Source organism: Pararge aegeria, chromosome 2 (assembly GCF_905163445.1).
Source record: "Pararge aegeria chromosome 2, ilParAegt1.1, whole genome shotgun sequence".
NCBI classification, from domain to species: domain Eukaryota; kingdom Metazoa; phylum Arthropoda; class Insecta; order Lepidoptera; family Nymphalidae; genus Pararge; species Pararge aegeria.
Window position 1 is genome coordinate 2,234,659 of NC_053181.1, and position 25,426 is coordinate 2,260,084.

The 25,426-nt window shown below is 36.1% G+C and overlaps 2 protein-coding genes across 3 annotated transcripts; one reads left to right on the forward strand and one right to left on the reverse strand.

The window, feature by feature from the left end:
* Positions 1-1,643: 1,643 nt before the first annotated feature.
* On the reverse strand, positions 1,644-12,202 carry LOC120632368 (arrestin domain-containing protein 4). Of its 2 annotated transcripts, XM_039902236.1 has the most exons (7): positions 12,090-12,202; positions 11,602-11,745; positions 10,142-10,258; positions 9,602-9,819; positions 8,201-8,383; positions 6,470-6,655; positions 1,644-4,732 (listed from the first exon to the last, which is right to left on the reverse strand). In XM_039902236.1, exons 2-7 carry the CDS (start codon positions 11,720-11,722, stop codon positions 4,565-4,567), a joined length of 993 nt encoding a protein of 330 aa, XP_039758170.1. In that variant the 5' UTR covers positions 11,723-11,745; positions 12,090-12,202; the 3' UTR covers positions 1,644-4,564. The 2 variants fall into 2 exon arrangements, with proteins under 2 accessions (XP_039758170.1, XP_039758163.1); XM_039902229.1 differs by having other exon boundaries at positions 11,602-12,202.
* Positions 12,203-12,813: 611 nt separating this feature from the next.
* Positions 12,814-25,063, forward strand: LOC120634917 (tubulin gamma-2 chain). The gene is made up of 10 exons (XM_039905809.1): positions 12,814-12,974; positions 13,050-13,252; positions 13,931-14,077; positions 14,882-15,018; positions 16,023-16,217; positions 16,823-16,943; positions 18,782-18,913; positions 19,970-20,152; positions 21,441-21,627; positions 22,527-25,063. The coding sequence occupies exons 1-10, from the start codon at positions 12,926-12,928 to the stop codon at positions 22,541-22,543; spliced, it is 1,371 nt and encodes a 456-aa protein (XP_039761743.1). The 5' UTR covers positions 12,814-12,925; the 3' UTR covers positions 22,544-25,063.
* Positions 25,064-25,426: the final 363 nt, after the last annotated feature.

Genomic DNA, 25,426 nt, shown 5'->3' on the forward strand with positions numbered 1-25,426 from the left:
TTTGTTTGTTAATTTATCCCCTAACCCGGATAGGGTTTTGCAATTGGTATGAAGGTCGAATTTAACGTGAGCAAAGCCGCTGGCAAAAGCTAGTCTATAATATAATTATATTGTAAATTCACGAAAAATTAAAAAATCCAAATTCACTATGAATTGGGATTTGCTAGTTTTTTTGTAGCCTAAGAGTTTATTAGTTTGTTTAAAACGCTCTTATCTCTTTTACCACCTGTCGGATTGCCTTAGATGTTCTCTGTTTATCCAAATTCTCGAAGAAGGTTTAAGGCTGAATTACGTCATTTTATGACCCTTAGTAACCGAGCAAAAAGACCGGTAGCAAAAATGAATAGCGCGGACAGGCGATGCTACCCCGTGGGCCGAAGATGGGTTGTAAATAATCCAGTTTCTTCGAATCCGGCGGACGAAACCGCGGATTATAGCTAGTAATCGAATTACATACTCTTTTTATATTTACGCACTTCCAATGAAATAAATTGTGTATTTATTAATGGAAATGTAAAAAAAAGTTATCTTTTTTGAAGTGTGTAAATAAAATCCTAGCTACAGTTTTCATACCTAGAAGCCTATAAAATAAAGTCCTATAAAAATTTGTGATACACATAATGAGCAAAAGGGATTTTATGTGTAAAGCATAGTTCCGACAAACTGTTCAGTACTATACATTTCAGAAGCACAAGGCAGCGCGATTGTTAGTTTTCACAGGTTGGCGCTCTTTCACCTTAACCTCACCATACGAGTTAAACGAGAAGAGCCTGAACATTGTAAAGTCAGAGTAAAATGAACCCAAAGTACCATGTTTTAGGACGAGACACTCATCTTTGCGGAACATTTGTATATAAAAAATAGTAGTACACAGTAACAGAATAAACAACCTTAAAACGTGGGACATCAAGTCCATTTTACTTCTTGGTGATTCTTTGCTCGAAAACGATTACGATTGCGGGAGAGTTAATTTCATAAGGCTTACAATCCACGACTGAATATTGTGCGAAAGAGATAGCTCGAAATGAAATGCCTTTTATAAATCTGTTCTTTATTTTTAAATAGCGCAAGTTATATTTCTGTTTTTAAAATCGAGTCAGACAAAACTACCAGAAAGGGACTTTTACGTTAAAAAAAGGAAAAGTTGTGCTTATATGAAATGCACAGTACTGATTGAACCCAAATAAACACCAGTGAATATATAATAATATCCATTGAGATTTCAAGTTGAAATGTTATACATAATTTACTTCAGTCTCATATTATATGAATATAAAAAATTATGTACATTTCAAGTTTAATATGTATAAACTAAAGCTCAACTCAAATAAAAAAAATATCGAAATATCAAGGGTAATTTTTTTTCTTTTATACCTTGCCACCCTCATGCTTTTTAAACCTTGCTTGTTTCCCTTTTGCATTTTTTATCGCCAGTACTTTAAAAGAAAAGAGTAACAGATGACATCACTTACCTTTAAGGTTTTGTCGAAATCCGTCGTAAAAATAAAAGACAAAAATATGTTTAAAATGTATATATTTTTTTCGCTTTGATTATTATATTCTTGATATAAAATTAATTACATTAACTCATCTTTATCTATATAATTTTATTACATAGTAATAATAATACTAGAATAAATGGACGGACCGGTATATCACAGGTTAGTTATTATAGACTTAAAAAGACAATTTATTTTTTAAAAATTTTATAATATCCGCAATTCATTTTACTTATAATACCGTCATTTTAATGCGCCGCTTTTGAAATTTTAACAAGTATACGGAAAATTTAACTTTGTTTGAGGGATATTGAGCTCTATTTTACAAATATAGAATACAGTGGCGGAAACAATAAATTTTTTTAATAGTTGCTTTGGCTGCGTGCAAATGTTCATGCGACTATAAGATTCTTGGCGATAGGTCGCAAACTTTAATAAGTATAACTCGATCGATCACTATTAGGCGATAGGGCCGCCTTTTATATTCTTTTTCTTACATCATGTTTCTGTTTTTTCGTATATTATAATGATGTGGAATACAAATAGAAAAAGCCTTACGCAACTAGCCGGATAAAGGCCACTCAGAAAACATGACAATGATTTTTTGCTGTTTACGTAGTCGCTGCTGGCACCATTTAAACGACGCTAAGCAGCAAAGGCAAAATTATTTTGTGGTCTAGCCATTAACAAACCACTGACATGGGTATTCAAAAACAACGAATAGGGAATTTGAAGACACGCGCTGCACGTGCAATACTCGTCTAAATTAGCACCGATATCAAGCCCTCCTACATTTTGCCTTTGGTGTAGATTGGAACAGAACCGATCATACGCAGGATCCAAGTTTGGACACCGCGGAAGAACCTATACCCGACACCTTAACTTTCTGATGTCTTCACTCATTCCATAATTACTATTGAACTTTGACCCGTTTTGAGCCAAGAAACCTTCATATTTATCTGAGAAAATTGTCTGTTTTATACTTCAAATGCAAACATAAATAGTAAATAATTGCAGCTGTTAAAAGTGGCCCATTAAAATGGCGATACGGATGTTTTCTTAAAAGCTTATTAATAGTTAGATAGTAATTAAGATAATTATAAAATGGCACTAACTAGCAGTAAAAAAGTCTGAGCTAGAGAAAATATACAACTGAACACAAAATATCCACCAAAAAAGAGCACCATTGCTTATAATAATAAAAAAAAAACTGACTGCCATATATTATATACTATTATACATAAACGGTTATAAGTATACTATTAACTATTTCACTAACTGTGAGTGTTTGCCTCCTCAATCTTAAAGGACTTCCCTAGCTGCCAAATTCAGTAGTTTTATTAGGTAGTTGCCATTTTTCTCATACAAAACGCATCATTTGACAGCACCTCGAATTTAAAAAATTAAAGGTTAAGGTTGGTAAATTGGTTAAGACCTGCCAGAAAATTTACTGAATATATTTTTATATACATATAGATAGCGAGCAAGCTGGTCTCCTTGTTTTAAGTAATAACTGCCATCCACATCTAAAGTGCCAGTGGAACTTGCCAATGTGTTACTGGCTTAAGAGGAATTGTTTTGCTCGCCCCTTAAATACCCATATTGGAACGATATTCTGGTTTAATAATAAAGGAAGCGTAGGTCGGCCCCCAACGAGGTGGACAGACGAAATCAGCCAAGTCGATGAGAGCCGCTGAAGGCATGCGGTCCAAGAACGTGAGTGGATTGTGGAACTCCCTACAAGAGTGGAACTCCCTATGTCCAAAAGTGAACGTCAATTGGTTGAATTGATGATGATGATGTTGGTACTTAATGCGGCAGATAACATATTTCGAATGAGATTAATGTACAGGAATACCCTTGCAAAGTAAAATGGGAAAAATATTAATTTAAAAAATGGATTCATTTTATGTCAACACACTTGAGCATTTTAACCGCACCCGAGCTATTAAAAAAAACCACAAAACCTCATTTTGACAAAACCGCGGGAGAGACTAACGTGGTTTCATGTATTTTCTTGAATCGGGCTATACAATTGGTAATAAAGTAACATGTGACGTCAGTGCTCAGTTAAAAAAATATACATCAAAATGAATGTCAAAAAGTAGGTATAAAATGAGGTTGAATCTTTTCAAGCAATAAGATAGTCGGTTTCCCAAGTCGTATCATATTGAAAGATGTTCGGGTTTTTTAGGTAAATAAGAAATATAAGGTCGGTGTTTTGTTAAAAATTATGTAAATTAATCGTTAATTTAACACTTGGCAATAATCTTGAAAACCCTTTTTTGCAGCAGTGATGATAAACTTTAATTCCTTCCTCCAGTGAGACTCGCCTGAGCCCAGCCATGGGACACGTAGATGTTGTGACACAAATAATCATTTGAGTTATTTCCTTAATAATACTTATAAAACAATGGCAGTATTAAAATCTTTTGTAGCTTAAAATAATTAGAGAAAAAAAGACCTCTGTTTATATTCTATAGTTGGTCCCAACATAAAATTAAGAGCGTATGTGCGCGGCATGTATTTATACAAAATTTAACCGAATTACGAAATACTATTGAAGGGTGCATAAGGAATAAATATTAAATCAAAAGAAGCATTTTCGTTTTTCCATACAGTCTAATTCAAACATTCTAAGTGTTTACTTATGACAGTCCTATTGAAGATAAAAGAGCGACACGTACCTAATAAAGAGCCAGGAGTATTATATTGTGCCATAACTTCAAACTGTTTGTTATGGTCAGTTCAAACACGATCAAAATCCTTCAATTTGCAGAGCGCACAACCGAGTATGCGCAAGTCAACTTTAGATAGTCATACAATTTTCTTATTAATATAGTATACGGTCTGGTTTGAAATGGAACAGTAAATGTACAGTACTATATGAATTGATCCTAAGGTGAATCGAAATTGCATGAGATTGAATTAGGGTCGCCTACACCCAATCCCTAAACACCTCACGTAATTAATATTACCCCAGTCCCTTGATAAAAAACTTGTGACTTTAATGATAGGTGGCCCCAGTGTACAGCGCAGGGTATACGTATCTAGGTGAGAGGCAGTCACTCCTTCTGCTTGTCGTGCAGCCAGGGCCGGAAGATGGGCAGCGTGGTGGGGTAGTGCGTGGGCGGGTGCGCCTCGGCGTCCGCGTCGCGGAAGGGGTACGTGCCCAACAGGATCGGCAGCTGGAGCTTCACCTCTTTCTCCAGACTCTTCGGCTCGATGATGAACTGGAACAGAATGTTAAAATTCCTTACTGTTTTCTGATGCGTTGCCAACCAACTCAGCTCGCGAGACTCATTCAAAACATCTTTTGGAGAGCGGACATAATTTAGCAAGTAATCAATCATACGAAATATTACATACTTGCGACAAAGGGTTGAGATCTGATTTGTGGGAACAATTGGAAATTTAATTTATTAAACATAATAATTGAAGGTTTGAATTGCTAAATTATGAATATATTCAGAGAGAGAGGGACTAGTTAGAGGGGAGGAGCTTGGATAGATAAGGTGGGGGTAAGAAAGGTATAAAAGGCCACAAATGTGGTGAATTATAGATTGTAAAGTCAACATTCTCCTGCTTTTCGCGGAGTAAAGCAAATGTAGCTTCTGTATGGTGTTATTTATAATTTCTTCAATACCTATACTCCGCACGAAACAGATCTTCGGCAATGTACCCTCTACGCACGTTTCGCTCCGAAACCGTGCGCATCCTCAGGAGGTGTTGACTTAACAATTATAATTTTTCAGTTAAAGCAGCAGAATCAGATCCTCCTGCTTTTAGCGGAGTAGAGAAGATTAAGCTTAAAGTCAAAGTCTTTATTCAAGTAGGCCTATAGGTGGCACTTGATTTGACATTACATGAGAATTACACGGTAGTGAGATGATGGCGATAACCATCGTAAGCTTAAAACTAAAGCTATAGCTTCACCATCTTACATTGAATTTAAGCTTAATTTTCATAAAACATCATGGAATTCCGCAAAGTAACGCCCGCTTCTATCCAACATGTTCTTTAAAGTTATGCACTGGTAGGGCCAAAGGCTAAACTTGTATTAAATCAATAACTTCACTATTTTAATAAGAACCATTTTTTGCACGGGCAGCAATTTGGTTTTACACGGGGTCGCTCAACAACCAATGCTGGTGTTGGGTTAGTAAAAATATATTTGAAGCCTGGGAGGACTCACGGGACGCACTTGGCGGTTTCTGTGACATAGCTCTAGATTTAATGATTTCCTATCTTAATGATAGAATTCAAAAAGTTGACGTGAACGGAAAGCGGTCTAACGGGTCATTTGTGGAAATTGGTGTCCCCAGGGATCTATATTAGGACCTTTTCTGTTCCTCATTTACATGAATGACCTTCTTTACCTTGCTAAGGACAATCATGGGATAGTATTGTTTGCTGATGATACATCATTGATGTTTAAAATTAAACGATGTGAAACAAATCTTGACGATGTATACATATGTCTCGCTAAAGTAGTACAATGGTTTGAGGCTAATAACTTAGCTCTTAACAGAAAATAAATTCACGTTACCGAATGTCAAACAAGTAAAAACCATCGCACAACTTAATAATGAGGAGTTGGATTTGGTGGATACGACAATCTTTTTGGAATAACGTTAGATGTTAAACTTCAATGGGGCCCACATGTAAATAATTTAGCGAACAGACTTCGTTCTGCAGCAAACGCGGTTAAAAATATTCGTCATACGATAAACATAGAAACTGCTAGGCTTGCGTATTCTAGTTATTTTCACAGCATTATGTCCTATGGCATTTTGTTATGGGGTAATGCTGCTGAAATAGATTCTATTATCGTCGTGCAGAAAGAGAGAGTCAAGAGAGTCATTAATAATTTAATTTATGTCTATAAAAATGTAAAAAAAATTAAAAAGAAAATGGACTGTAACAATATTACAGGCTACATAAAAATAAAGAAATTTTGATTAACTCACGAACACGTCGTACTGCACGGAGATGAGGTGGCAGCCGCGCAGGTTGGTGGGCGGCAGCGGCGGCACGTACAGCAGCTCGGCCCGCCACCGCTGCGCCTCGCCCGCGCGCAGCTTGCCGCGGGCGAGGCGCGCCAGCTCGCGCGACTCCTTGGCCGCCACCTTGCCGTGCGCGCTGTACTGGATGGTCTGCAACGCGCGTGTCACTGTGTCACTGTGCCGTCACGGGAAGCGGCACGACGCTTCGACCCGCGCGCCCATCGCCCGCCAAAGTAAGCGTAGCTTGTGTTACAGGTACTAAGACGACTGATGACTATTTTTATTAATAATATAGCGACGTATGCCGTCACGGGAAGCGGCACGACGCTTCGACCCGCGCGCCAATCGGCCGCCAAAGTAAACGTAGCTTGTGTTACAGGCACTAAGACGACTGATGAATATTTTTATCAATAATATACATTAGTATAGCGACGTATGCCGTCACGGGAAACGGAATGACGCTTCGACCCACTGCGCCAATCGGCCAGCAAAGTAAGCGTAGCTTGTGTTACAAGTACTAAGACGACTGATATATATTTTTATTAATAATATGCATAAATACTTATCAAATTCGGCCAATTGGCGCAGCGGGCCACAGCTGAAAAATGTTTGTATTATGAATATGAATGTTTTTCCGTGTCTGGGTGTTTATTTGTATATAATAAGTATTTATGTCTATTATTCATAAATTAATCATCAGCTACCTTAGTAGGCCGTAACACAAGCTACGCTTACTTTGGGGCTAGATGGCGATGTGTGTATTGTCGTTATTTATATATTTTATTTATTCAAATCCTTGCCTATAGTCTTGAGGGTTTCTGAGCCCACCACTGAAAAGTGTTATTCAGTGGTTGGGTGTTTATCTGTATATTATAAGTATTTATATAAATTATTCATAAAAATATTCATCAGTTATCTTAGGAGCACAAGCTACGCTACGTAGTATATTTTTTTATTTATGCCGTCATGCCACTGACTTGTTTGAGCATTAAAACTGAATGCTGTCTCTGATTTTATAAAGAAATTATAATTTTTAAATCTTATATTACTCGATTCTATTTTAATTGGTTTTTATTAATTATAAATTCTAATTCTACATTTGAACGTTTCACATTTGCCGGGCGTACCGTGACAGCAAACTTTTTTTCTATTAATTACTCGTGTTTGTCAGTTTCGAGAGTGGTCTACCGGAACCTGCGAGAATACCCAAGATACACACACACACTCTGAATGTGATAGCTTTTCATCCATTCCTAAGGTTTATCAATTTGATCGCTTTCCTTCCCATTTTCTGGCTTTCACTTTTCTATTCTACGGACGACACGAGACACTTAAATATATCTCAAAATAGATTGTACGCAGTAGCTTGCATAGAAGGTATTCACAGGGTATGCACATGATATAAAATAAAGAATATCACCGAGTTATAAAAAACTTAAGGATAGGCATTGTAAGAGTTATAAAAAGCCTACCCTTAAGTATGTATGGCTCGTATTGGAGATTTTCTTCATTTTGTATCATCTGCACTGCATACCCTGTGCACGCCACTGATACGTAGCAAAAACACTCCAGCGCCTGGATAAATTTCCAGTAGTACATTGCCAGTTATGTCATAATTAGTTACTGAAGCCGACTGTACCGCACCCCACGCCCAACTTGCGCTCCAAGCTCAGCTGGACCGTTGTCGCGACTCACCTCTGTGAGCGCGGCGCGGGTGGCGCGGATGTGCGTGCGCGAGCGGTTGTCCACGAGCGCCGACAGCGCGATGCTCTGGCCGGGCACGTACGCGCCGCGGTCGAGCGCCACGCGGCAGCTCACCGTGCCGCCGCCCACACAGCCCACGCCCAACTTGTGCTCCACGCTCAGCTCGAACTCTTGCTGTACCGAATAACAACATCGAATAGTAACAAGCACAGAATTCAGAACGTACAGAACCTACAGGGCACGAGTCTCCTCTCAGATAGAAAAGGGTTTATCAAGCTGGCTAAGTACGGATTGGTAGAAATTATGGAAAACTCTCAGGAATTTTTTCCTTCACTGTTTACAATATATCGTCGTTTCACAAAATAATTAGTTTCTTCTTAAGATTCCTCAATAAAATAAACAGACGATGAGTGCGCTTTGATGTAATGAGATTTATTTACGAAGAAATTCCATCACGTCAATGAATAAATTAATTATTCATGACTTGCTAAGTGCAGATTGCCATGAAGTCACAAGCTACTTTTCGCCGAGAATACATGTACAATACATTTATGTTTATATAATATGGTAGCGTTAGTAGAGCGCTAGAAGAAAACATTTCTTCTATATTTACGAAAAACTTTCCCGATATAGATTAAAAATGCCTAATTTTAGAGGAAACCTTTATGTTAAGGCTACATTACCTACTAACCAAAGTGATCGAAGTTAAACTAGCGTATGATTTGTTGCTGCCTTTTCTATTATCGAAGGTCTGTTATCAAACGTGAGAAAAATTTCAATGAGACCAACTAAAAGGTAAACGGTTCTCGAGTTTTGTGTTGTATTGCCGATAACGCAAAAAGGATACCCAACACTACAAAAGATTAAATCGAAGTTTAGTAATTAGATAACTCTAATAACTTGGCAATAAACTTAAATTTACTCACAGCTAGACTGCATGGATTCCATTATCTTACTTTGAATTGTGGCGTTTTCAACTTAAGAACTATACTTAAAAAGGTTCATAACACACTAAATTATCCATACTGACAACTTGTCATGCTATCACCATTTTTTAATAAATGGGCGTGCAGAAACAACCAAATTTTGAGGACACAGTAATCAAAAATATAATTTAGCCCCAATAGTTATTGGGGATAGTCAAAGACAAAGTCAAAGTCAAAAATATCTTTATTCAAGTAGGCCCATAGGTGGCACTTTTGATGCGTACATAAGAATTACACGGTAGTGAGATGATGGCGATAACCACATTCGTAAACTTAAAACTAAAGCTACGAGGGTTCCAAACGCGTCCTGGTCTAACAAGATACATTATATTGTCGAATTAAATTAAATAACTCTCAGACTGCACTCGCCAGCTGCCAATTAATGCAGAAAATAGAATCTACTTACTGCTAAAACTGGAGGCTCCAAATTCAAGTCAATCGGATTCATAACAATAAACACTTGTTGGTTCTTATGTGTCAATCCATTGGGTTCCCGCAGTGCAGCCTTGCAATAGTACTGTACCCATCCGTGCGTTCCGAGGAATGTGGAAGGGAGGCCCATTGGCAAACCCAACTTGAAGGGAAAACTGTGTATACCAGGTGATAAGATTGATGCGCTGTGACCTGCATAATTTCCAACAACTCAAAGATGTGACAGGAAAAGTGTTGCTCTTAGCTTTAAAAAATTACATTCTCCCATATACATAGATTTATCCCATATAGATTTATACTCCCATTCATAATTAATTACAAGAAAAATGTTTAAGAATACTTATCTTACCATAAATATTTTTGTTGATATATATATTATGCTTAATGCATTCAAAAGATTAAAGCTTAAAGGCCATATTTAATAAATATAAAAAATACAAAATATCAATGTAAAAAAAAAGAAAAAAAAACTAAAATTTAAGTCACAATAAATCAGTAAAATAAAAGAAAGTACCTGGTTCACCAAGGAGGCGCATGCGGAAATCAATGTAGTTCTCTTTGTCAAAGAGCCTCTCATGCCTACCGGAGCCCACTCTCACTACTCCTTCCCCTATCACGTGGAAATGTAGACCTATAAACAATCAAAACATACACGATAAAGGACTATGGGTTTCAAGGATTATATCTGAGAGCAACTTACAGAGGTATTAAAGAATGGCATGTCAAATTAAATGCTGATTTTAATTTAGGAACCCAAAGATGATGACTAGAGAAGAAATTTAGGGTTTTAGAGCCCATTTTTTTTTTTATTTTAAAATATTATTCTGATCTCCCAACAGAAAAATTTTAAAATTTTAAAATTTTAATGTAAATTTTCCATTATTGTATGTAAGAAAATTTATAAGTTGTGCTATTATGGTAGTTAAGCTTTTTAATAGTTATTTAGTCAAGAGAGGGCTTTGCCTAACAATGGGACACATAAGGTAAGGAATAGCATATTTATAATTATGAATGAATGAATGAATGAATACACTTTTATTATACACCACATAAACATATACTAAAATAATAAATAAAAATGTAACAAAAAGTATACAATTTGGCGGCCTTATCGCTACATAGCAAACTCTTCCAGGCAACCAAAGGCGTTAAACACAGCTCAAGGAGATAGGTGGTGCATATAAATAAACATATATACTTGCATATATACCTATATATACATATAATAAACTTACAATATAATATATAGATACTGATAATTAATATATAACTATAGAAATAATATCAATAATGCATAAATATATACAATATTGTCCAACCCCAAACAAAACATAAGGGAATAGGCATGTTAAAGTTCCAAAGATTCAGACCAAAAAAATTATCTTTAACAAGTAATTATTTGTATAAGAGAGCTAATGCTCTCATATTGGTAAGAATATCAAACTCGAATTGGTACTCATTGGTTCTCCATCAACTCATTGCAGTAAGTTTGGAGTGAGTTATATCTTAAATCACTCTGTTACAAGAAAGCAGGCCTATGCCCAGCTGTTAAGGCTTACCAAGATTTTCATTACCTTTTAAGTGTAAATTATGTTAAAAAATAATAATAAAAATCTACAGATCCAAAGGTAAAACTTATTTATTTCAACTTATTTTTTTTTCCATTTTTAAAACATACTTCTAACCATGGAGTTTTTGAAAACATCTTTTATATAAAAAAAACAGATATGAATGACTACGGGTATAAATAAGAATTATCATTGCCAGAGGCAATTTTAAGAATAGCAAGTACAAACATACAAACTAGAATATTAGTTAGTAGTTATGTTAGTAGTAGTACAGCTTCTTTTGGTTTTAATGAGTTCAATGTAAAAGGAATGGCTAGATGACCTCTCATCCCACTCGTATTTGGTTCAAAGTATTTGAAAAGTTATGTAGGCGTGTAAGTTATCATGCTAAAGGTCTCAAACTTACCGAGCACTGGTGTATCATCTTGTAACTCCATCAGAACCTTCCCAGACAAAAACTGCCCAGGAAAATACAGGAGTGATGTATTATCGAATACTATTAAAAACTTCAGAAGCTTTCTTGGCATTTTTAAGATTTTTTAATATGGTGCTAGTAAATTAAAATTAGATGAATATGAATATATTCCGGATAACTATGAATAAGTATTATTTGTACATGAATATATTTCGATATTCAGATTAAAGCTCTGCCAAAAGTTTAACGTATGCGACTAGCGTATAGAAAATAGCGAATATCCTATGGAAAAGTCCTTCGTTTAAATAAACAACTTGGTAGTTTGAGCGTCATAAAATAGTGTACGCAATTAATTGGCCTTCTGTTACGAAACAGATTCTTAGGATGACATTATCCCAAATAAATTCTCCGCGCGTCTTGTGGTCTAAGTTAAGTAATAACTTTGTGAAGGCCAGCAAGTTGACTAAAACTTTTCTTACAATCAAATCAAAGACCAAACTTAGTATTTTCACAGAACATTACATATACACACTGTAAGAAATGAAATAAAAAAATATAAAACTATTTACAACAAAATTTCAACTTTGCTAAAACTTTTTGACTCTTATTTTGACAATTTAGCAAGACTTGAGTCACAGACTTGAGACTCTGAGACCATTAAATAAGTTTAGTGTGACTCTTTGGTGTCTTTTGGTATGGCATGGCGCCCGGCAAAAACCAAAGAATACAAAGATTCCCCAAAAAATATAAAATTGTTGTATTACAAAAAGTTAAGGACCTTTTCATTACTTTCTTGAATATGTTATCTTAAGTGGAAAAATAACTAAGGTTGTACTTAAAACAATAAAAAAAATCAAAAAAAGTTGATTTTCTTTAATAATAATACGAGGATATGTTTATTATTATTTTTCTACTTTACTACTAAAAACTAGAACCTCTACCATCATGCGTATATGAGTAATTAAAAACCTGCTACGATACGCCTACATACACCCTACATAGACTTAGTAGAAATAGATCTTGTTGTTGCTGTTGAATATCTAGACTGTGGATACTTGGCACATATTTCATTTCATATTTCAAAGTACCATGTGGGATCGAAAAACAAATTAGGCTCAAAAAAGTTGTAATCCAGAGCCATAAGTAAGATTAACAAAACTGAGAGTGTCAGATAACATTTGACATATACGAATTGTTTTTAATTTCTCACGTTTGTTTATTTTCTGGCGGCTGTGAGTGTAAATGACGGTTAATCTAAATTCTTATTGTTATACGTACATAATACGTTAACCTATAGGAAATTATAAAATTTAAAATGCCGAGTGAAATGATAACTCTGCAACTCGGCCAGTGCGGCAACCAAAGTAAGTTGAATTCTGATTAAACTCGTATTTTTCAATCATGAAACATTTCTATATCAAATATGATTTAAATTGCAGTTGGTTTCGAGTTTTGGAAGCAGTTGTGTATTGAACACGGAATATCCCCTGATGGTATTTTGGAGGAGTTTGCATCCGCGGGCTCTGACCGTAAAGATGTATTTTTCTATCAAGCAGACGACAATCATTACATTCCAAGGGCAGTACTCTTGGACTTGGAGCCTCGTGTGATACACACGATTTTGAATTCCCCATATGCTAAGGTAATAATAAATTAATACAATGCGAAATTTCGTTTACAATCTAACCACCCCCTAATTACTGTGAAGAAAACTGTTAGGTGTACTGTACTGTACTGTACCATTATGGGGAGGTGCAAAGGTTATATGGTTTCCTTCTAACTAAAACCTCACAGTGTTTGAACACTACGCCTCACCTTTGGGCTAAGCCTCACACACTCCCACAACTTGTGAAAATACTTTAATCATTCGTAATTATGTAGAATGAAATACAATAAACATGCTCATGTTCAGCAGTTATTTTTTAGTTTATCTAGAAATAATTCCCCTTTGTCTGTGATGAGTAGGTTTTTTAAATCCTGGAACAGAATAGGACTTAGATTAGCTCTCATATTATTAACTGTCCTATTTTCCATTGTAATCCATCTCTACTATGATAGCTATGTCTAATCAAGATATTCTCAAGATCAGGGACTGTTAGGGAGTGCATTGGTAAAAAATATTTTATTCATTCCACAGAAACAGAATTTTTCAGAGATAAAAATTTCCATACTCTTATCCTCAATGCTATCTTTGTGCTAAATTTCATAAAAAACATAGGTAATTTTTGGCTTGATTGTTGCACTGATAAATAGACAAACAGGCAAACTTTGGGAATAATAATGAGTATGAGTAGTATTATTTGTGCTTTATTTATTACAGTTATACAATCAAGAGAATGTATATTTGTCAAAACATGGTGGTGGAGCGGGCAATAACTGGGCATCTGGCTTTGCTCAGGGAGAGAAGTTAAATGAAGAAGTATTTGACATTATAAACAGAGAGGCAGATGGCAGTGATAACTTGGAGGTAAGAAGTATTTTATTGTTTAATTGAAATGTTTTTAATGGACTGTTATTTTTTACCATAAATCATAAACTTATTGACCTAAATATGGTGCCACTTCTGATGATAGACTTCTCTTATTATACAAGAGTGGGATATAAAGCTTGACTCACCACCACATACATGTTGCATAGAATTCAGGATTTGTTTATCATTTGCTTTAAAAATGTAAGAAAACATTGTGAGGGAACTTGCATGTCTGAGAGTTCTCTTTAATGTTATCAAAGGTTTGTGAAGTCTAGAAGTGTGGACTATGGCCTAAACAATTCAAATTCAACTTTCCCATCCGTTCACTAGGTAGTATTGGTCAGTTATGGGTTCATAAGGATGATGCTTAAGTACTCTCAAAGTATAATTACTTCTGTAATAAGTATTGTTTCAGTAATAAGTTGGTCTGATGGGTGCAGTTGCTTGTGTAATTATAGGCATATGAGGCTTAACACCTATGTCTTAAATTGGTAGACACAGGGTGGCATGTTGCAGGATGTGCTCCTTGCATGCAATGTGAAGTGTTGCTCTGTTTATAGACAATGCTTTTCAATCAATTATTACTGTGAAAATCTGAAAGTACACTGATGACTATTTAACACAGTTTTAACTTTTACCGTGATCATTGTTCATACAGTAGTTAAAATGTCGACAATACCAAAGAATAAATTAATTTCATTAATTTCATTTAGTTCTAACATTGCAAAATTCGAAATTTTCATTAATTTTGATAAAGAAAAATATCTGAATTGTTTTCTTTAACAGCAATTTTGTTGACAGGGTTTTGTACTGTGTCACTCAATAGCGGGAGGTACTGGGTCAGGCATGGGCTCATATATCCTGGAGCATCTATCGGACAGGTTCCCTAAGAAACTTGTACAGACATACAGTGTATTCCCCAACTTGGATGAAATAAGGTAAGTCTGGGTAGCCAGAGTAATGAAAACAATGTAAGGTTGTACAAATTTTAACCTCAATTTAGCCATAATTATATAGTTAAAAAAATTAGTTCACTGGGAAATAGATGTCTCATATGCAATTTGATAGAATTTACTATAAATTCAGACAGCAACTAAATTTATGAATGACATTTCCACTTCTATCATATTCATTGCTTCCTGATTGTGTAACAATCCTATTAACCAATAAAAGGTAATTGTATACTCTGACTGGAATCTGAGTAAATTTAGCAACTTCCAGTCTAATAAATAAATAAATTAATATATTTCTACAATACACACATCGCCATCTAGCCCCAAAGTAACCATAGCTTGTGTTATGAGTACTAAGATGACTGATGAATATTATTTTATGAATAATATACATAAATAGTTATAATATACAGATAGATAAACACCCAACACTGAAAAACTTTCATGTTCGTCACACAAACATTTTCCAGTTGTGGGACTGGAACCCACTGCCTTGGACTCAGAAAGCAGGATCGCTACAAACTGCGCAAATCGGCTGCCTAATCATAATCATAAATTACTCCAAAGATAACCAAATGAAATATATTAAAAGAATATAATATAAACCAACAATTACTTGACGTGACATCATATTTTGAAGCCGGCGTTTCACCTGTCATGGCGGATCGATAGATTTTGCAGTTTTCTATCTATTTGATAGAAATACACGAATACTATACTATAAATACATTGTAAAGTCAACATCTCCTGAGGATGCTCCGGTGTCGGACCGAAACGTGCGTAGATCTGCCGAAGATCTGTTTGGTGTTTGTAGAGTATAAAGATTGAAGAAATTATAAATTACACCATACAGATTCTCCTGCTTTTCGCGGGGTATAGCAAATTAAGCTTGATTTTCATAAATTACCTTCATGGAATACATTAGATAAGTTCAATATTTTAGCGTTTCTTTGTAACTGCCATCATGCATATAATGTGTTATTGTTCAGTGACGTAGTGGTGCAGCCGTACAACTCGCTGCTGACACTGAAGCGTCTGACGGAGAGCGCGGACTGCGTGATGGTGCTGGACAACACGGCGCTCAATAGGATAGCTAGTGACCGCCTGCATATACAGAACCCCTCGTTCGCGCAGATCAACACGCTCGTCTCCACAATCATGAGTGCCAGTACTGCGACGCTGAGGTAATGCTGATGTTCATTTGATAAACCATTGGAGGGTTGTTTATTTGTTTTAAACATTTCAATTGCCTTTGTTTATGTAGTTGCTAGCATGTTCTACTGCTGATAACATTGATATGGAGTTCCTTATTATTAAAAACTTTACCTGTTTCTAGTGCTAGAAATGCTTGGCTGATAGAATAGAATACCTTAAATTTGTGGAATGTTCTTAATTTAGTTTACAAGTGAACAGAATGCAATGCAAAAAAAATATTCACTTTAAATTACAATTTAATTCGAATTAATAAAAATTAAAATATAATGCTACACTTGATATTTAATTTAACAATGACAAAAAAAAACATTTTAATGTAATAATTCCTAATTAATATTTATAAAGCACAGTCTGATCCGGCTCGAAGGACCAAAAACTTCGGTCCGGGCATAATAATAATAGTGCTTGTGGTCTTTATATTTTTAGCAACTAAGTTTAACGAGCGTGATTTGTACGATGGTTAGATGTTAATGAAAGAATATATAAAAAGTAGGTCAGTGGTGTAAGGTGTACGGTACGGTACAGTGGCCATATTCAAAGGATATTCTCATCAGTAAATGTCTTACCCCACCAGGTATCCATCGTACATGAACAACGATCTGATCAGCCTGGTGGCGCCGCTCATCCCCACCCCGCGCCTACACTTCCTCATGACGGGCTACACGCCGCTCACGGCCGACCACGAACTCAATACAGTTAGTATATACACATTTAGTTGTAGAGCTTTTTGTAATTGAGCTATATATATATATATATATATATATATAGTATCGGTCTGTTATATATATATATATATATAGTAGTATATATTAGCCCGGAGAAGTACTACCACCATGCAAAGCAGCATTGTGGCGTGTCTTCAATAACGATTTATTTGCGTCTGCCTATCTTGCTAAGTCAAAGTCAAATTTTATTGTATTAGTATTATATAGATATATTATCTATATAATAACAAAATTCTACATACTATACTTACTTAGCAAGATAATTTAAAATATCCTTAGTAGTTATAATAAAGTATATTGTACCTTTGTTTGACCTATACCACAATTAAATCATCTTACTCACATCCTGGAGTAGTAGTAGTACTTTGTACACTTCATGTATCTTATGTTCACAATCACAATTTATGGTGCATAAATAATAAATAAGTAAGTTACTACAATGCATAATTACCTGGATCAAAGATATATGTAATAACAGACAGATACTCCTAGACAATGCATAATTACCTGGATCAAAGATATATGTAATAACAGACAGATACTCCTAGACAGTGCATAATTACCTCGATCAAAGATATATGTAATAACAGACAGATACTCCTAGACAGTGCATAATTACCTGGATCAAAGATATATGTAATAACAGGGCGTAGTTGCCGGTGTAATTACGGGCACATGTTGTTTAACACCTCAGGTTGATGGACACCGGGCGGCACGTCGCGGGATGTGATCCTGCATGCCCTTAGGTCGGCCATATGTTTGTTCCGTCAATCTATATAATATATAAAAGAGAAAGTGTGTGGTTATATTCCGTATAGGCTCCTAAACGGCTGGACCGATTTGAATGACACTTTTAGGGAATCTCTGGATTGAACTGGCGAGTAATCCTGTTAAGTTTTGTGACGATCGGAGCACTCCTATTTTTGAACTGTCAAATACAGCTTTTATTTACTATGGTGATATTCTATTGTTGGGTGTAGATAATGATCTTCACCCGCTCGAGAAGAGAATAGAAGAGAATGAATACGGAGAGAAATAGATGATTTAATATATTATGAGACTTAAATTAAAAATTTAATGATGTAAGTTTATTGTTTAAATAAAATAAAGCTAAATCTAGCCCGGCGAAGCGGGCTGGGTACGCTAGTTTTACTATACTATTACTAAAAAAAAACACTACGCACCCGTTTATCGATAGAATAAATTATTCTTAGGCTTTTGATACATGGCACATTTTGTTACATAAGAGAGATAAAATGTAAAGAGAAAATATTTACGACAATTTTTTTTTTTTTAATTTTTTATTTATTTATTTATTTATTAAATTTTGCTTCAACATGGTACAATAAAAAATAGATGTTATGCATAATTCATGATCTTCATATTCAGCCAAAATTGGCGTGCAAAATCATTAACATTATTTTAAAACTAATAATAATTATAACATTACGATGTAAACGCAATTATATAATTTGGTTCCCAAAGTTATAACTAAATTTAATATCATAATATTAAAGCATGTCCTCAAATGTCAGCCAATACCAAAATGTTTAGTCAAGTTGATTTTGTTTTACTGAACTCCCTAAAGTACGTATTGTCACCACCACCCTTGCGCAGAAGTAAGCGCTGTGGTTTTAAAAGCGGAGGTCCTGCAGAAGGTTCGATCTTGGGCGATTTGGAAATTTATAATTTTTGAATCTTCTCTGAAATTGTCTGGGAGGCTTCCGTTACCACCCTACCGATAAAGACGTGTCGCCATGCGATTTAGCGTTCCGGTACGGTTTTGATAACTTAATCGTATGTGGCAGGCGCCAAAGATCAGGAAGACCACAGTACTGGACGTGATGCAGCGACTTCTGCAGCCGAAGAACATGATGGTGTCCCTCAGCCCCGACAGAGCCAATCAGCACTGCTACATATCCATCCTTAACATCATACAGGTGAGTTGTTACCAATAACATATATATGCACTACTACCTAGAACTTCATCATATCAACTTATTACCGGCCAACTACAGGACACGGTCTACTCCCACAATAAGAAAGGGGTAAAGCCGTAGTCCACATCGCTGGTCCTGTGCGTATTAGTGGACTCCACATGCCTTTGAAAACATTGTGCAGAACTCTTAGGCATGCCGGTTTCCTCGCGATGTTTTCTTGCTGCGATTCGAACTCGGCCGCCCGAAAGTTAAACCAAAGTCCGACCCCAGTGGGTAGATCTAGGTAAAGCGGTGATAGCCCAGTGGCTATCACCGCTTCACCTAGAACTTAAGTTTAATTTAACTATCAAATTTTTGTCGTCCGATTACTTCTCACTGAAACATTTTTGCCTAATTTTCCAAATGGTCCCCGCTGAGAATCGAACTCGCGATCTCGCACTTTTAAGACCGCTCACTATTGTGCCGGGGAGGTCGTGAAGCCTCGTGCCAAATATATTAAAATTATCCTCATTACGTAACCGTAGCCTTAGTACAAGATTTCGTCGCTCGCAATCGAGGAGTCGTTTTTTAGTTTATATAAAACGTAAGTTTACAGAAAAATCCTATCATAATATTAAGGATTACTTAAACGATAAAAAAGCTTGGGTGTGAATTGCTCTAATTGTAATTAAGCTATGAAGCTCATAGCTTTATATAAATAAACTGTGAGATGGTGATAACAAAAAAAAAATGTACCCGGCTAAGTTTGTTGTGGGCTCTTCTTAGACCAGGGCGCGTTTGGAACCCTCGTAGCTTTAGGTTTAAGTTGGCGAACGAAGTTATCACCATCATATTTTAGAGTCGTAAATCCTAAAAGCCCGAGCTTAAGAACTGTAGGCAAATTTGAGCTTTCGTACAATGCAAATAAGATTCATTTCACTCCATTGTTTAAGTATTTCCTTACTTGAAGATGATTCCTCGATCGCGGGCGTGTAAATCTTGCACTAAGGCTGCAGTTGCATAAATAGCTATTAATTAATGAGTGGAGTGCGTCGCGAATGGCGTTGTCCGGCGCAGGGCGAGGTGGACCCGTCGCAGGTGCACAAGTCTCTGCAGCGCATCCGCGAGCGCAAGCTGGCGTCGTTCATCCCGTGGGGGCCGGCCTCCATCCAGGTGGCGCTGTCGCGGCGCTCGCCCTACGTGCACGCCTCGCACAAGGTGTCCGGCCTGCTGCTCGCCAACCACACCAACATCTGCTCCGTGAGTGCTCGTCGCCACCGTGCTCTGTACACGACCACTGGATATCAACAGTCGACTTACAAGAAATGCTCATTAACTAGTGCCATCTGCATGTCGTCTGCGAAAGGTATAGAAGGGAGGTCATATTGTGGAATTGTGTATACGCTTTTGTGACTGAATGAATACACTTTTATTGTGCACTACATAAACATATAGACAAAATGTAAATAAAAATTCAACGAAAAGTTATACAATTTGTCGGTCTTCGAGGCTTTTCAGGAAATGGTAATTTTGGACCTACCTATGCATAAGTTTAAAGAATATGTTAAACAGCGAGGTTACTATACAATTGAGGAATTTCTTAATGAGAAGGTTGCTGGGTAGTATCCGGCTCCGCTTTCATCTCTTACAAGAAAAAAATGAATGTTAAAATGTAATATGTTATTAGTTGATGTTGGAAAAGAGCAACTGCTGAGTTTCTTGCCGGCTTTTCGATAAAATGTGCCTTCCGACTTGAAGTTTCAAAAGTGCTTATATTAAGCCTACTCGAAATAAATGAATTTTGAATTTCGAATTAAATTTTTTTTTTATCGGTAAACCGCTGTAGGCTTGACGCTTCTGATCGTCTGCGGGAAGCGGGACGCTCTCAACCAATCTGCTAGTCTACCGTCCTCCGTCGGCAGCGACTGACGTGAACGCAAGCCCGCATGTGATATTATTCCAACGTCTTCCTCACACTTCCTCATAATATTAATTTTGCGATATGAATAAAGATAAATCTCCTAATTTTTAAAAATTTGCAAGCCTTTATGGCAAAACATGTTTGGACCAATTTTAGTTAGTACCTATTTACCACTTATTATGTAAGCAATGTTTAATGCAAATATAAGAATTATAATATGTGCGCGATTAATAAATAAAAATAATAAGGTATGGCAGGCATATTAATACCATATAGTGCAATAATGCACGTAAGTAATCGCGCGTGATTAATTATGAACTGCGCGGCGCGAACTCGCCTCTAATGAAAATGGCAATGTCGCCATGAGGTGCGTCTCTAACTGGCGTAGGATGTATAAACAACGAACGACCAATCTTGTTTGAGGTTCGTTTAATACTAACTCAAATACTCTCCATGTCCCTGACCGGTTTCCACTACACCGTATCAGAACACTATATCATATATAGGTACATTTATTATTTAATCGTAGGATTTAGTATGCGTGTGTAGGTTTTGTTTAAGAGAACTGAGTTAATGACGCCCACAAGTACCACAAATCGCCTCTAACGTCACTGATATTGTCGACAGCTATTCGACCGCTGTCTGCAGCAGTTCGACAAACTGCGCAAGCGCGAGGCGTTCCTTGAAGTGTTCCGCAAGGAGCCCATGTTCAAGGAATCTCTGGAAGAGTTCGACGAATCGCGCGCGGTTGTCGATGAACTGGTGAAAGAGTACCAGGCCGCTGCTACTCCAGATTACGTGCATTGGAATCCAGGTGACTACATCAAAAATACCCATAATGTCCACAGAAGTGAACATACAGAAACCGCGTACACGACTAATATTGAAGCATCAAATACCAATCCACTTCAGTAGTGTTTCTCTAACTGGCGGCTAATCGCTTTATTTCTTCTATCAGTAATTATTTTACCTTTAATGTTTTAAACGTTTACTATAAAATGGGGAACATGAAAATAAGTTTGTGAGCTAGCAACATTCCGCGAGTGTGAAGTCAGCCGAGTGCGGGGCGTTTTCACTGTTTTTGGACACACTGCACTTCATGCAATAATGGCTGAATGAGGTTTCTGAATGTTCTTTTTGATAATTATACCAAAAAACATAGCAATTGGTAGTTTGAAATCACAAAAAAATTGATATACGCAGAGATTTTCAAAGATGAAGCAGTAAAAAATTTTTTTTATATAGACTCGTCATAATATTAATGTGAATTCGGTCTTTTTCCTGGCGGATCGCTAAATTTTACAATTTATTTACAACAATATATAAACAACATCACTTCGAATATAAAAAAAAATACGTACGTACATATAAAATCACATAATATTATCATTAGATAAATATGTACAATATTTTAGCGATGGTTTGTCTTCATTATTATCTTTACTATTATGCCTACATTTTGTGCTGTCTGATTAACTTTTTTTACTTTCAAACACAGCTATTTACTGCAATCTCGTGCTGGTTAGAGTTAGTTAGATGACGCAGTCTAAGATGGTAAGATGGCAACTGTTGGAAACGTTAGTGAATCGGGCTGAGTGTGCCCAAAATTTAAGAATTTTGAGCTTTTTGTTTTTTCATACATTTTAATTTGTTTGGAGTATCGTCCGTTCTGCACAAAGGTTCTGGAAACTTAACCATTTTTCATATTTACAGAAAGCAGCTCCATATAGCAACCCGTGGCCGGCAGCTAGAACTCTATGGAAAAACGTTTGAGCACAAACAGGACACCTACACCTAGATATATTTCTAATTCTAATTGCGCGTTCAACTAACGATGCGATTAAATGTATTTTATAAAATGTTATAAAACGTTATTGAGCACGAAATTCTCTGAAACTTGTTATTTGTTAGTAGTGGATGTTTTATTATTTGTTATATAACATTTTATAAATGCGTGGTAGTGCCATTATGTGAAGTTTAGGTAGGATACGTAATATTCAGACTTCTACACAAACACTTTACTTTAACACTTCAGCACTTCTACCAAAAAAAAATAAGTTAAAAAACAATAAAGTTATGGGAAAGTATAACTAAGACACACGTTAACCTCCTACTAAACTAAAGGATGGAGTCTTTGGCAACACAGTCTCAATCATGCACTATAGTAATTAATTGAGTATTCTTATTAATTGATTGTTCTTCGTATAGCCGTGTTACAAATCCATCTATGATTTTTTGTATTCATGGTTGCAGGTCCGCGGGAGTTATAATCTCGCTGGGTTCTCAATTCGTTTCAGATCGGTCTTTGCGGAATTGAAGTGTGTTGTAAAATTCTATCAAAATTTGATCGCGGTACAACCAGTGTTTATAAGTTACTTAGTACTTAGGGTAAAAACAACATAAGTGTTAATTTTCATTGATTCCTGAGGAAACGCGTTCGGAATTCGAATAAAAATTATAAAGGAATGGTGGATTATATTGGTCGCCACCAAACTCGCGGTGAATCTCCGAATGTTTTTTATCGTAGCCTCTAGTGCTGTCTATTTCTGTACGGCTGCGATTTAATGAAAATGCAACCTTAAAGCTATGCTACATGGTGAGCAACCAGGCTCCACACGTAACACCTTTCTTCCAATCCAAGTTTCCAATCATGTAGACAGTTTGCTGCCAAATTTCGCTTAAGCTTTTGTCCTGCCTTGGTAGACCTTATTTCGCCAATATCTTCAGTTTCGCGAGGCTGCCGAAATTGGTAGCTTGTGATATTGCAATAAAAAGTTCCAGTTTTCTTTCCCCATTTCAGGATACTGTAACATTATACATTCCTTCAGCCAACTCTTGGTTCATTCCCCCTTTTTACGCACGCTTTTTTTATAAACAATGTTTTCTACGAAACATTGTAAAATGAAAAGCAGAGCCATTTTTAATGGCTGTTTTCTTTACACATCATATCAACAGCTCCACAACAGGAAACGGGTATCCTCCCAAAATGAGAAGGGGTTGGTTAATGCCTGATTACCCACCAAGGGAACTGAGGTGAAAGTCCGGTTGTCCACCTGGAATCACAGCTTTAAAGCCTGGAATCTCGAGAGGGCTTGATTCTCCATTGTTGATGATAACTGTGTGCCATTCTTTAAGTAATCTCTTGTAAATAATTTTATGTTTTCGTTTTTAGAAGTCATTGAAACCAGCTGGGTCGGTTTCAACGTCTACAACATTGAAACCGAACCGAACTGAGTGTGTATGGGTTTCGTAAAGTAATACCTCTTTTCAGCCATCCAGTTAATAAGATATAATGTTTTACTGCATGGTTATTACCAATTAATCTATGATTAGATCAAAGTTAAATTGGAGATCCTAGATTTTGAAAACGAACCGAACTGAGAACGTATGGGTTTCGTAAAGTAATACCTCTTTTCAGTCATCCAGTATAAGATATTATACCTTATACTACATGGTTATTACCATATATTAATGTATGGTTAGATCGAAGTTAAATTAAATCTTAGATTTTTAAGAGAGTTTTTAGCTGTTTTGTATTATACTCCGAATAATCTTGTGATATTTTACGACGGATGATCCTGACCTATTTTTTTGGAGTCAAAAAAAGTTAACATGTCCTTTCATATAAAATGACACTTTAATGCGACGTTTACTCGAAAACATCCAAATATTTTTTATTGTTGTTTAATAAATTTTTTGTTGGTTATTACAAGATTCTGTTGATTCAAGATCTAACGAAAAATTGTATGATGTTTTTCGAAATCCTCAACCATCGTGCTGCCTTAAAAGTGCGTACGTTCATTTTTCGACTTTTATTTAAGTACCCTACATTTTAATATTTAAATACACTTTAAAGCCTCGATATCAAGTAGTGGTAGAGCTTTTTGTGCCAGAGCTCGTCCGGGTACAACTGGCCTGGTCATTTTCACCGGCAAGCAGAATTACTGTATTTCAGTAATTACAAGTACATATTATTATTTAACAGTGAGTAATCTTTGCATGCCTTGCAAAGTGTAGCTCTGTTTATTAGCGATTGTTTTTCACATACTTCAGGTGGATCGGATGGAATCGGGTGGAATCGGGTGGGTCGATCAATTATTACAATAAAAAAATTAAAACAATATGTTAGAATATAGGAAGTCGAGTGAACGATAATATTGTGGAGAAGCTATTTTATGATTGGAAAAAACTCCACGGCATCAAAATGTAATGGCTATTCAGACTAATAAACATTACCTAATTAACTAATACATAATTGTTAAAAACTAAGGGATTTAATTACAAAAAGGACCGTACTAGATATTCATGTATTATATTTTATGTAAGTACTAATTTTCAATAAAAAATAGACATTATTTATTTATTAATATTTACCTATACCTATACAAATACAACAATTATATTTTTACTTGCCATAAAAGAATAGCTACAGCTCATTCGCTCTAATAGTGCAAGAGACCGCGTGCACATGCCTAAGATCGGGCTTGAAGTAGTATCAAAGAATCGGCACGCACTGTCAAAAACCACTTTTCTCTTCATTACAAGTATGTTATGATACAGTCTATGATGGTAGCGCGCGTGGTCTCGCCGGGGATAGAACCCAACACCGGCCA